Source organism: Salmo trutta, chromosome 20, assembly GCF_901001165.1.
Source record: "Salmo trutta chromosome 20, fSalTru1.1, whole genome shotgun sequence".
NCBI classification, from domain to species: Eukaryota; Metazoa; Chordata; class Actinopteri; order Salmoniformes; family Salmonidae; genus Salmo; species Salmo trutta.
The window spans coordinates 5,269,778-5,282,981 of NC_042976.1; the positions used below are offsets into that span (position 1 = coordinate 5,269,778).

Below are 13,204 nucleotides of genomic sequence, written 5' to 3' on the forward strand. Positions count from 1 at the left end.
CATCTAACAACTCACTTAGCTGTTCTCCCAGTGGTCTGAGGCAATCAGTAAATAACGAGTGTTTTCAAGTGCAACTTTATTAACAATGGTTTTGGGTAACAGCTCAGAGATTTAACGATGCTACTACAAAGGTTCTCACAATGAACTTTAGCCTTTTAGATGGTTAAGGGAAACTGGGCCCTGCCCTTGTGTCTAGAAAGGCATCCCTGTCCCCATGAGCCGTAATGTAGTGCACCATGTTGCCCCACCAAGCCAGCAGAGGGCAGTAGTGGTTATGATACAATATACTTTATTTACATGGAAATTCATTTTGTGAAGCCAGCATACACTTTTTTTATTTCACCTTTTATTTAACCAGGTTAGGCTAGTTGAGAACAAGTTCTCATTTACAACTGCGACCTGGCCAAGATAAACCAAAGCAAATACTCTGTAAATACATTCAATATGGAAAACACCTGGTAATATGATAATGAATGTTTCTGGCCATAGTGGTCACACTCTACCTCTCCTTAAAACCTGCTCTGTATGTGTTGCAGATGACTTGATCCGGGTGCACAAGTTCAAGCCCACCATTAAATGGCGTCAGTCATTTGAGAACTACCTGAAGACAATGCCTCCCTATTACATCGGGGTAAGTCGACGGCTGAATGTCAAACCAGCGCCTTGGGCCCTCCCAGTTGCGTGATCACGTTCAACTTACGCCATATGCACAAGTCTCCCAAAGCTGAGGGAGTGAAAATGATACATGGTGTAGGGGCTAATTCAGAGGTTCCCAAACAAGGTCACGAGAGAATTTTGAAAAAATCCTGAGGGGAAAAATATAAATATATACATACATACACTACCGTTCAAAGGTTTTGGGGTCACTTAGAAATGTACTCGTTTTTTAAAGAAAAGCAAACATGTCTATTAAAATAACAACAAATTGATCAGAAATACAGTGTAGACATTGTTAATGTTGTAAATGACTATTGTAGCTGGAAACGGCAGATTTTTAATGGAATTTCTACATAGGTTAGAGGCCCATTATCAGCAACCATCACTCCTGTGTTCCAATGGCACGTTGTGTTAGCTAAGCATTTGTGGGTTCGATTACAGGCTCAAAATGGCCAGAAACAAAGAACTTTCTTCTGAAACTAGTCAGCCTATTCTTGTTCTGAGAAATGAAGGCTATTCCATGCGAGAAATTGCCAAGAAACTGAAGATCTCGTACAATGCTGTGTACTACTCCCTTCACAGAACAGCGCAAACTAACCAGAATAGAAAGAGAAGTGGGAGGCCCCGGTGCACAACTGAGCAAGAGGACAAGTACATTAATATCTAGTTTGAGAAACGGACGCCTCACAAGTCCTCAACTGGCAGCTTCATTAAATAGTACCAGCAAAACACCAGTCTCAACGTCAACAGTGAAGAGGATACTCCGGGATGCTGACCCTCTACGTCTTCTGCGTAGAAGACCAGCATCCCGGAGTCGCCTCTTCACTGTTGACGTTGAGACTGGTATTTTGCTGGTACTATTTAATGAAGCTGCCAGTTGAGGACTTGTGAGGCGTCCGTTTCTCAAACTAGACACTCTAATGTACTTGTCCTCTTGCTCAGTTGTGCACCGGGGCCTCCCACTTCTCTTTCTATTCTGGTTAGTTTGCGCTGTTCTGTGAAGGGAGTAGTACACAGCGTTGTACGAGATGTTATGTTGGCAATTTCTCGCATGGAATTGCCTTCATTTCTCAGAACAAGAATAGACTGACGAGATTCAGAAGAAAGTTCTTTGTTTCTGGACATTTTGAGCCTGTAATCGAACCCGCAAATGCTGATGGTCCAGATACTCAACTAGTCTAAAGAAGGCCAGTTTTATTGCTTCTTTAATCAGGACAACAGTTTTCAGCTGTGCTAACATAATTGCAAAAGGGTTTTCTAATTCAATTAGCCTTTTAAAATGCTAAACTTGGATTAGCTAACACAACGTGCCATTGGAACACAGGAGGGATGGTTGCTGATAATGGGCCTCTGTACGCCTATGTAGATATTCCATAAAAAATCTGCTGTTTCCAGCTGCAATAGTCATTTACAACATTAACAATGTCTACACTGTATTTCTGATCAATTTGATATTTTATTGAAAAAAAAGTGCTTTTTCAAAAATAAGGACATTTCTAAGTGACCCTAAACTTCAACGGTAGTGTTATCCACCGCTAGGCGCTAACGTGGCTGATGCAGTGGAGTTATATCCACCGCTAGGCGCTAACGTGGCTGATGCAGTGGAGTTATATCCACCGCTAGGAGCTAACGTGGCTGATGCAGTGGAGTTATATCCACCGCTAGGAGCTAACGTGGCTGATGCAGTGGCGTTATATCCACCGCTAGGAGCTAACGTGGCTGATGCAGTGGCGTTATATCCACCGCTAGGAGCTAACGTGGCTGCCACGGTGGAGTTATATCCACCGCTAGGCGCTAATGTGGCTGCCATGGTGGAGTTATATCCACCGCTAGGAGCTAACGTGGCTGCCACGGTGGAGTTATATCCACCGCTAGGCGCTAACGTGGCTGATGCAGTGGAGTTATATCCACCGCTAGGCGCTAACGTGGCTGATGCAGTGGAGTTATATCCACCGCTAGGCGCTAACGTGGCTGATGCAGTGGTTATATCCACCGCTAGGCGCTAACGTCTGTAGCAGTGGAGTTATATCCACCGCTAGGCGCTAACGTGGCTGATGCAGTGGAGTTATATCCACCGCTAGGCGCTAACGTGGCTGATGCAGTGGAGTTACATCCACCGCTAGGCGCTAACGTCTGTAGCAGTGGAGTTATATCCACCGCTAGGCGCTAACGTGGCTGATGCAGTGGAGTTATATCCACCGCTAGGCGCTAACGTCTGTAGCAGTGGAGTTATGTGACATCGTTATGTATTTTGGTTGCAATGTGTGGTCTTGATGATGCCTTCTCTACTCTTATGCAGTCCCTCCGGAAGGCGCTAAGGATCATGGGAGCTCCTAACCTCCTGGCTGATAACATGGAGTATGGTCTGAGTTACAGTGTGGTGTCCTACCTCAAGAAGCTAAGCCAGCAGGTAGTCTGTGTGTCTGTGCGTCTCTGTCCTGTCTGTGCTTCTCTGTCCCGTCTGTGCTTCTCTGTAACGTCTGTGCTTCTCTGTGCGTCTCTGTCCCGTCTGTGCGTCTCTGTCCCGTCTCTGTCCCGTCTGTGCTTCTCTGTCCCGTCTCTGTCCCGTCTGTGCATCTCTGTCCCGTCTGTGCTTCTCTGTCTGTCCGTGTGTGTGTGTGTGTGTGTGTGTGTGTGTGTGTGTGTGTGTGTGTGTGTTGTTGGTGAGTGCATACTGTCTTGGTTTCCATTCACCCTTCCATAACCATCCATGCATCTTCTCCTCAGACCAAGATAGAATACGAGCGGCTGATAGCATCTGTAGCTAAGAAGGTGGTAACGGAGGGTGGCATCAAGGTGCGTGACCGCGGTGGGGACATCTCCCTGGCCCAGCGCAGAGACTTCACTCAGCTTCTGGCCAGCATCACAGGAGAGACGGCCGCCCTGCCCTTGGAGCTCAACTCTAAAGAGTTCTCTGGCTTTCAGCTGGCTCCTCTCAACAAGGTCAGCCAGCAGCACTGAACAGCCCTTAGCTGTGACGCTTGAGGATGAAGAAGTCATGTTATCTCTAGAGATGTTCACATGGAGATCGGCCGTGATTCTCTGTATAGTATGAAGTGGATCAGATGTATACGTTAGTATTATATATTTCTATGTGTACGGTGTAATCATGTTGCACTGTACACCGGTACCAAGGTAGTACGACAGCACCAAATCGTTATGATACCAACATTTTAGAAAACCGTAGTACCGTTTCATATGATACTGACCCCCCCTGACTTACCGTAGTACCGTTTCATATGATACTGACCCCCCCTAACTTACCGTAGTACCGTTTCATATGATACTACCCCCCCTAACTTACCGTAGTACCGTTTCATATGATACTACCCCCCCTGACTTACCGTAGTACCGTTTCATATGATACTGACCCCCCCTGACTTACCGTAGTATCGTTTCATATGATACTGACCCCCCCTAACTTACCGTAGTACCGTTTCATATGATACTGCCCCCCCCTGACTTACCGTAGTACCGTTTCATATGATACTGCCCCCCCCTAACTTACCGTAGTACCGTTTCATATGATACTACCCCCCTAACTTACCGTAGTACCGTTTCATATGATACTACCCCCCTAACTTACCGTAGTACCGTTTCATATGATACTACCCCCCCCTAACTTACCGTAGTACCGTTTCATATGATACTGACCCCCCCTGACTTACCGTAGTACCGTTTCATATGATACTATCCCCCCTAACTTACCGTAGTACCGTTTCATATGATACTACCCCCCCTAACTTACCGTAGTACCGTTTCATATGATACTACCCCCCCTAACTTACCGTAGTACCGTTTCATATGATACTGCCCCCCCCTGACTTACCGTAGTACCGTTTCATATGATACTACCCCCCCTAACTTACCGTAGTACCGTTTCATATGATACTACCCCCCCCCTAACTTACCGTAGTACCGTTTCATATGATACTACCCCCCCTAACTTAACGTAGTACCGTTTCATATGATACTACCCCCCCTAACTTAACGTAGTACCGTTTCATATGATACTACCCCCCCCCTAACTTAACGTAGTACCGTTTCATATGATACTACCCCCCCCCTAACTTACCGTAGTACCGTTTCATATGATACTACCCCCCCCTAACTTACCGTAGTACCGTTTCATATGATACTACCCCCCCTAACTTAACGTAGTACCGTTTCATATGATACTACCCCCCCCCTAACTTAACGTAGTACCGTTTCATATGATACTACCCCCCCCCCTAACTTACCGTAGTACCGTTTCATATGATACTACCCCCCCCTAACTTACCGTAGTACCGTTTCATATGATACTACCCCCCCCAACTTAACGTAGTACCGTTTCATATGATACTACCCCCCCCTAACTTACCGTAGTACCGTTTCATATGATACTACCCCCCCCTAACTTACCGTAGTACCGTTTCATATGATACTACCCCCCCCCTAACTTACCGTAGTACCGTTTCATATGATACTACCCCCCCTAACTTACCGTAGTACCGTTTCATATGATACTACCCCCCCCAACTTACCGTAGTGCCGTTTCATATGATACTACCCCCCCTAACTTACCGTAGTACCGTTTCATATGATACTGTCCCATTGTGTTGCTTTTCTGATCTACTGTGACAATACTAGCTCTTCCTCGCTGTTCCCTGTGTAGAGTCTGAAACCTCAGGGTTTCCGGAACGCCTACGACATTCCCAGAATGCACCTCCTGGATCAGCTGAGCCGCATGAGGAGGAACCTGCTCAGCACCACCTGTCTGCTCCGAGGACAGGACACAGGTGTGTGTGTGTGTGTGTGTGTGTGTGTGTGTGTGTGTGTGTGTGTGTGCGCGATTCAGTTCCAGAATGAACTGTAATTTGCGTTGAATTATTCTCGCTGCCAGTTTTTTGGTGAAGGACGAGACTAAGACTGAATTTGAGCCCAAGTCTTCCTGTGTCCTCCTGTCTGTCCAGACCAGCTCCACAGTGTGCCCATCGCCCAGATGGGGAACTACCAGGACTTCCTCAAGGCCCTTCCCCAACCCCTCAGAGACGCAGACCCTGAACAGCCCAAACGCCTGCACACCTTCGGAAACCCCTTCAAACTGGACAAAAAGGTAGGACCTGTCTGTCTACAGAAATCACTCTCACTACCATTCTCTTCTGTGTGTGTCTGAAATCAGCTGGTCAAAACCTCACAAACTCTCTTTATTTGTTTTGAAAACATCCCTAATTGATTGCTGTTATGAGTCGACACATTTCTGGACAAATGTGAGTTGTTTGCTGTAACAATGCACAGTGAAGTTATATAGTACGTTTGTTCATCCTGTCTTCTATTGCTGTTTCTCTAGGGGATGATGATTGACGAGGCCGATGAGTTTGTGACGGGTCCCCAGAACAAGGGCAAGCGTCCGGGGAGTGACTCCAACATGCACGGGATCGGGGGTGGGGGTCCTAAGAGACGGCGGTGCATGTCCCCTCTACTGCGCCCCGGCAGAGCCTATTCGCCCCCCGTCAGCCCTGCAGCCAGCCCCTTCAGACCCCCCCTCACTGGTAAGACACTCACTCACACAAACTCTGTGCCATTGTTGTCAGTGTACCTGTGTGTTAAAACACACATATTTAAAGTGTTGAGTCTGTAAAAGAAAGTGACAGTATTTTAGTTCCATACATGTTAGTTATGACTTTCCCTGACCCCCCCCTCACAGAGAGCGACCAGAGTGAGTCAGACTCCGAGGCTGTGTTTGGGAACCTCTACAACCCAGAGACGTGTGAGACCGGGATAACGGTCCAACCAGGAGAGATCCTCTCTGGACCCCTTCTAGACGTCCCCGGCCCAGGGAACCGCGTGGAGGACGATGCTGATGGGGACACCGAGGAGGAGAACGGGCTTCCCAGGGAGTTGGAGCTCTCAGAGGGCAGTGAGGATGGAGGAGAGACGGGGGGTGTGGTGGAGGAGCAGCGCCCGGCCCGGTACCCCTCCCCCGGGGAGCTGAAGAAGGTGATGAACAGCGAGAGTCTGGAGGTCAACACCGAACTACGAGCCCTCATCACCAAGGAGATACGGAAACCCGGGAGACGTACGTAACCAGGGGCCGCCACGCCCACACTCTGCCACGGCAACCAGAGAAAGTTGCCTCATTTTTCCCCAACGACTTAACTGTAATGTAATTGTTATTTTATGGTGAAGCGATTGGTCCTGGTCCAGATGAGAGACTGGCTGTGTCATCTGTGGCCTGTATGTCTAGAGACTGGCTGTGTAATCTGTATGTCTGGAGACTGGCTGTGTAATCTGTGGCCTGTATGTCTGGAGACTGGCTGTGTAATCTGTATGTCTGGAGACTGGCTGTGTAATCTGTATGTCTGGAGACTGGCTGTGTAATCTGTGGCCTGTATGTCTAGAGACTGGCTGTGTAATCTGTATGTCTAGAGACTGGCTGTGTAATCTGTAATCTGTATGTCTAGAGACTGGCTGTGTAATCTGTGGCCTGTATGTCTGGAGACTGGCTGTGTAATCTGTGGCCTGTATGTCTGGAGACTGGCTGTGTAATCTGTGGCCTGTATGTCTGGAGACTGGCTGTGTAATCTGTATGTCTGGAGACTGGCTGTGTAATCTGTATGTCTGGAGACTGGCTGTGTAATCTGTGGCCTGTATGTCTAGAGACTGGCTGTGTAATCTGTATGTCTAGAGACTGGCTGTGTAATCTGTAATCTGTATGTCTAGAGACTGGCTGTGTAATCTGTGGCCTGTATGTCTGGAGACTGGCTGTGTAATCTGTGGCCTGTATGTCTGGAGACTGGCTGTGTAATCTGTGGCCTGTATATCTGGAGACTGGCTGTGTAATCTGTGGCCTGTATGTCTGGAGACTGGCTGTGTAATCTGTGGCCTGTATGTCTGGAGACTGGCTGTGTAATCTGTGGCCTGTATGTCTGGAGACTGGCTGTGTAATCTGTGGCCTGTATGTCTAGAGCAGTACTCCAACCCTGGTCCTCCAGTCCCCCCCAACAGTACACATGTATATTGTAACCCAGGACAAGCACATCTGATTCAACTTGTCAACTAATCATCAAGTCTTCAATGAGCTGAATGAGGCGTGTTTGTTCAGGGCTACAACGAAACATTGTTCTGTTGAGGGGACTGGAGGACCAGGGTTGGTTTGGGGACTGGAGGACCAGGGTTGGTTTGGGGACTGGAGGACCAGGGTTGGATTGGGGACTGGAGGACCAGGGTTGGATTGGGGACTGGAGGACCAGGGTTGGTTTGGGGACTGGAGGACCAGGGTTGGATTGGGGACTGGAGGACCAGGGTTGGATTGGGGACTGGAGGACCAGGGTTGGTTTGGGGACTGGAGGACCAGGGTTGGATTGGGGACTGGAGGACCAGGGTTGGATTGGGGACTGGAGGACCAGGGTTGGTTTGGGGACTGGAGGACCAGGGTTGGATTGGGGACTGGAGGACCAGGGTTGGATTGGGGACTGGAGGACCAGGGTTGGATTGGGGACTGGAGGACCAGGGTTGGTTTGGGGACTGGAGGACCAGGGTTGGATTGGGGACTGGAGGACCAGGGTTGGATTGGGGACTGGAGGACCAGGGTTGGTTTGGGGACTGGAGGACCAGGGTTGGTTTGGGGACTGGAGTACCAGGGTTGGTTTGGGGACTGGAGGACCAGGGTTGGTTTGGGGACTGGAGGACCAGGGTTGGTTTGGGGACTGGAGGACCAGGGTTGGATTGGGGACTGGAGGACCAGGGTTGCAAAACACTGGTCTTGAGGGCTGTGGGATGGTAGTCATTAATTTGTGACCTGTATGTCTATAGACTGGCTGTGGGACGGTAGTCATTAATCTGTGACCTGGATGTCTATAGACTGGCTGTGGGATGGTAGTCATTAATTTGTGACCTGGATGTCTATAGACTGGCTGTGGGACGGTAGTCATTAATCTGTGACCTGTATGTCTATAGACTGGCTGTGGGACGGTATAGTCATTCACTTCACTGACTCTGTGTCCAACCCTTACTCCTAGTCTCATAGCCTACCATTGATGTCTGGTCTGAAATCCCTGAATGGAAAGTTCTCTAGTGTCATCAGCAGTTCTCACTGTGCTTGACTCTTCCCTTCTCTCTCTTCTTTTTTTTTATAGACTATGAAAAAATCTTCTATTTCCTGAAGCAGATCCAAGGAAGCTTTGACACACGGTTGATATTCCTCCAGAACATTATAAAAGAGGCTGCAAGGTGAGGAACACAAGCTTCTAAACAGACTGAGTCAAACTAGAACATGATCAGCTTGGAACTCTCTGTATTCCTTGTTTTGCTGCCCGTTTTTAACCCCGTTAGTGCCAAAACCCTGTCTAAGACAGGGGAAGTGGGGGGTGGTCTACTAAACTATATGGAATTGTTTTAAGAAGGTCATACCAATTGATCATTTAGCTATTTGATTTTACATTTTAAGACCCCTTGAAGTATCAAAAATATATATATATATATATTTTTAAAAAGTATTTGAAAAATCCTTTTTGTCCTTATTTACTATTCGCCCAAACAAACGCATTGAACAACAGGTAGTCCCAAAACAACCCATACAAACGCATTGAATAACAGATTCACTACATGGAACAACAGATAGTCCCAAAACAACCCATACAAACACATTGAATAATAGATTCACTACATGGAACAACAGGTAGTCCCAAAACAACCCATACAAACGCATTGAATAACAGATTCAGATACTTACTATTCGCCCATACAAACGCATTGAATAATAGATTCACTACATGGAACAACAGATAGTCCCAAAACAATCTAAAGGAAGTTTGTTCTGAAGTGTCTGTCGTATATCTGAGATAGATAGATAGATAGATAGATAGATAGATAGATGGATAGATATAAATATATAGAAAGATCAGGAATGATGTTCAACTAGACTCTCCGTCCTGTATATCTATGTTCTATTCTGTTCTACGTCTATACCAGCGACCATGTTCTATTCGGTTCTCTACCAGCGACCATGTTCTGTTCTGTATCAGTGACCATGTTCTATTCTCTTCTATTCAGGTTCAAGAAGCGGGTGCTGATAGAACAGCTGGAGAACTTTCTAGAAGAGATCCATAACAGGGCCAACAATATGAACCATCTGGACGGGTTCTAATGGACAACTCTTCACTCCCCGGCCCCTCAGACCTAACCCCTCCTCCCCACTCCACCCTCAACCTGTAGCCCTTAACCCAGGCTGAAATTGTCCTATAGAGAAGGGGAATATACAGTGCATTAACTAACCCAAGCAGTGAAATGAGTGCTGTTGGCCTGTCTGTCTCTGTCAGTGTATACTGTGTGACGTGTGTCTCATCAGTGATGGTATGGTGAACTGATATCGCTAAGGGAAGGGGGTTCAAATTAGATTGTAAAAAGTTTCCAACAACCTCAGGGCCAAAAGAGGAACACTGATGTTTTGGGTCTCAAATTAATCTTTAGGTGGCTTCATGTTTTTTTTCTTCCATTCTCTCTTTCTCATCATCGCCCTCTCTCTTTCTCATCATCGCCCTCTCTCTTTCTCGTCATCGCCCTCTCTCTTTCTCATCATCGCCCTCTCTCTTTCTGTGGTATTTTTGTTGTGGGTTTGTCCCCGTTTTGGTTATTCTCTTAATCCTGATAGGCACTGCACTCCACCAATAGAAACACTCCTTTACTGTATTTACCAACATAAAGGATTGGCCACTCCCTCATGACTTCCTAATCTTGCCATGAAAAGGTTTATCTAAACTAGGCTACACCGACTCAACCAAACTGAAGCCCACATTTCACTCCCATGGAACTCCATATTTGTAGGCAATAGTTTTTTTTTTGTTTTGTTTTTTGTTGTTGTTCTTCACAGTTTTAGATGCCAGTCTGGGGGGAAAAAACAGTTCTAGATTTGTATGTTGCCTGAAGAAGCAAGAGGAACGTCACAAGTCAGTCATCTTAGCAGTTCTGGATTTTAGCTAGAAGGATAAACCAAACTCCAATAATAATAATAATAATAGCGTACCATCTGAATGCTGTTATCAAAGTGCCACCGACAAGAACCCTCTATGATGGGTAGTAGACAAGCCTCAGGAAATAGACAATAATATAATGGTTAGCAATAGCATCAGTGCCACTAGTAATACCCGTACAACCACTTGGTTACCCTTTACTGCAATCCTAAACTAAATCTCTCTGTAGTGTAAAAGTTAAGTGTTGTTGGACATTCAATTGTAGAATTGAGGCCCTAGATATCTGGCTGGCTGGTTGTGGTGTGCAGTTTACAGCACAAAATTTGCAATCCTCCCTGCCCTATCCCCTTTTATCTCTCCCGCCTCTTTTCCAATACCCCCCCTCCTATACAGGGACCAAATAGTTGCCAAACTTGTCTTTGTTTATAAAGAGGACGCTACCAAAAGAGAGTATTTTGAATACGCTGTATAGATGTAAATACCTTTAGAGAATTATTTAAAGAGAATGTTCAGAGGAAGGCCTTTTTTGTATTTCCATGAATAAAGTTTCTATTTTAACCTGTGACTGGCCATGTAAATAAAGTCAAAACACACAATCAGCATAATTGTTGTATGTCACTTCCTTTCAAGGAAATTAAAGTGGGTGAAAGGTTCCCCGTTGGAGATGTGTATACAGTTGAAGTCAGAAGTTTACGTACACTTAGGTTGGAGTCATTAAAACTTGTTTTTCAACCACTTCACAAATTTCTTGTGCGCGCTAATAGCGTTTCAAATGTCATTCGCTCTGAGACTTGGAGTAGTTGTTCCCCTTGCTCTGCATGGGTAACGCTGCTTCGATGGTGGCTGTTGTCGATGTGTTCCTGGTTCGAGCCCAGGTAGGAGCGAGGAGAGGGACGGAAGCTATACTGTTACACTGGCAATACTAAAGTGCCTATAAGAAAAATCATAGTTGGTCGACCTCTACTCTCCTGTACTCCCTGTTCACCCATGACTGCGTGGCCATGCACGCCTCCAACTCAATCAAGTTTGCAGACGACCCTACAGTGGTAGGCTTGATTACCAACAACAACGAGACGGTCTACAGGGAGGCGGTGAGGGCACTCGGGAGTGTGGTGTCAGAGAAATAACCTCACACTCAACGTCAACAAAACAAAGGAGATGATTGTGGACTTCAGGAAACAGCAGAGGGAGCACCCCCCCATCCACATCGATGGAACAGTAGTGGAGAAGGTGGAAAGTTTTAAGTTCATCGGCGTACACATCACGGACAAACTGAAATGGTCCACCCACACAGACAGCGTGGTGAAGAAGGCGCAACAGTGCTCCTTCAACCTCAGGAGGCTGAAGGAATTCGGCTTGTCACCAAAAACACTCACAATCTTTTACAGATGCACAATCGAAAGCATCCTGTCGGGCTGTATCACCGCCTGGTACGGCAACTGCTCCGCAACCGTCGAGCTCTCCAGAGGGTGGTGAGGTATCCACAACACATCACAGGGGGCAAACTACCTACCCTCCAGGACACCTACACCACCTGGTGTCACAGGAAGGTCAAAAAGATCATCAAGGACAACAACCACCCGAGCCACTGCCTGTTCACCCCGCTATCATCCAGAAGGCGAGGTCAGTACAAGTGCATCAAAGCGGTGACCGAGAGACTGAAAAGCAGCTTCTATCTCAAGGCCATCAGACTGTTAAACAGCCATCACTAACATTGAGTGGCTGCTGCCAACATACTGACTCAAATCTCTAACCACTTTAATAATAAATTAATAAATACATACATTTATCACTAGCCCCTTTAAACAATGCCACTTTATGTAATGTTTACATACCCTACTTTACTCATCTCATATGTATATACTGTACTCTATACCATCTACTGTATCTTGCCTATGCCGTTCGGCCATCGCTCACCCATATATTTATATGTACATATTCTTATTCATTCCTTGTGTGTATAAGGTAGTTGTGAAATTGTTAGATTACTTGTTAGATATTACTGCATGGTCGGAACTAGAAGCACAAGCATTTCGCTACACTCGCATTCACATCTACTAACCATGTGTATGTGACTAATAAAATTTGATTTGATTTGAAGATCGTACTTTTGAGAAATGTCCTCTGGTCTGATGAAACAAAAATAGAACTGTTTGGCCATAATGACCATTGTTATGTTTGGAGGAAAAAGGTGGAGACTTGCAAGCCGAAAAACACCGTCCCAACCGTGAAGCACGGGGGTGGCAGCATCATGTTGTGGGGGTGCTTTGCTGCAGGAGGGACTGGTGCACTTCACAAAATAGATGGCATCATGAGAAAGGAAAATTATGTGGATATATTGAAGCAACATCTCAAGACATCAGTCAGGAAGTTAAAGCTTGGTCGCAAATGCGTCTTCCAAATGAACAATGACCACAAGCATACTTCTAAAGTTGTGGCAAAATGGCTTAAGGACAACAAAGTCAAGGTATTGGAGTGGCCATCACAAAGCCCTGACCTCAATCCTCTGGAAAATTTGTGGGCAGAACTGAAAAAGCTTGTGGGCGAGCAAGGAGGCCTACAAACCTGACTCAGTTACACCAGCTCTGTCAGGA

At 46.4% G+C, this 13,204-nt stretch overlaps 1 protein-coding gene across 1 annotated transcript in view; it reads left to right on the plus strand.

The window, feature by feature from the left end:
* The window catches only part of ints6 (integrator complex subunit 6), a 43,817-nt gene extending 33,746 nt beyond the window's left edge, over nt 1-10,071 (plus strand). Inside the window, exons 10-18 of the mRNA XM_029702067.1 lie at nt 537-631; nt 2,957-3,067; nt 3,385-3,600; nt 5,315-5,438; nt 5,613-5,755; nt 5,990-6,191; nt 6,347-6,718; nt 8,778-8,871; nt 9,694-10,071. Of these exons, the coding sequence (XP_029557927.1) occupies nt 537-631; nt 2,957-3,067; nt 3,385-3,600; nt 5,315-5,438; nt 5,613-5,755; nt 5,990-6,191; nt 6,347-6,718; nt 8,778-8,871; nt 9,694-9,787 (1,451 nt within the window). The 3' untranslated portion in view covers nt 9,788-10,071. The remainder of the gene's footprint in view (nt 1-536; nt 632-2,956; nt 3,068-3,384; nt 3,601-5,314; nt 5,439-5,612; nt 5,756-5,989; nt 6,192-6,346; nt 6,719-8,777; nt 8,872-9,693) is intronic.
* Nucleotides 10,072-13,204: the final 3,133 nt, after the last annotated feature.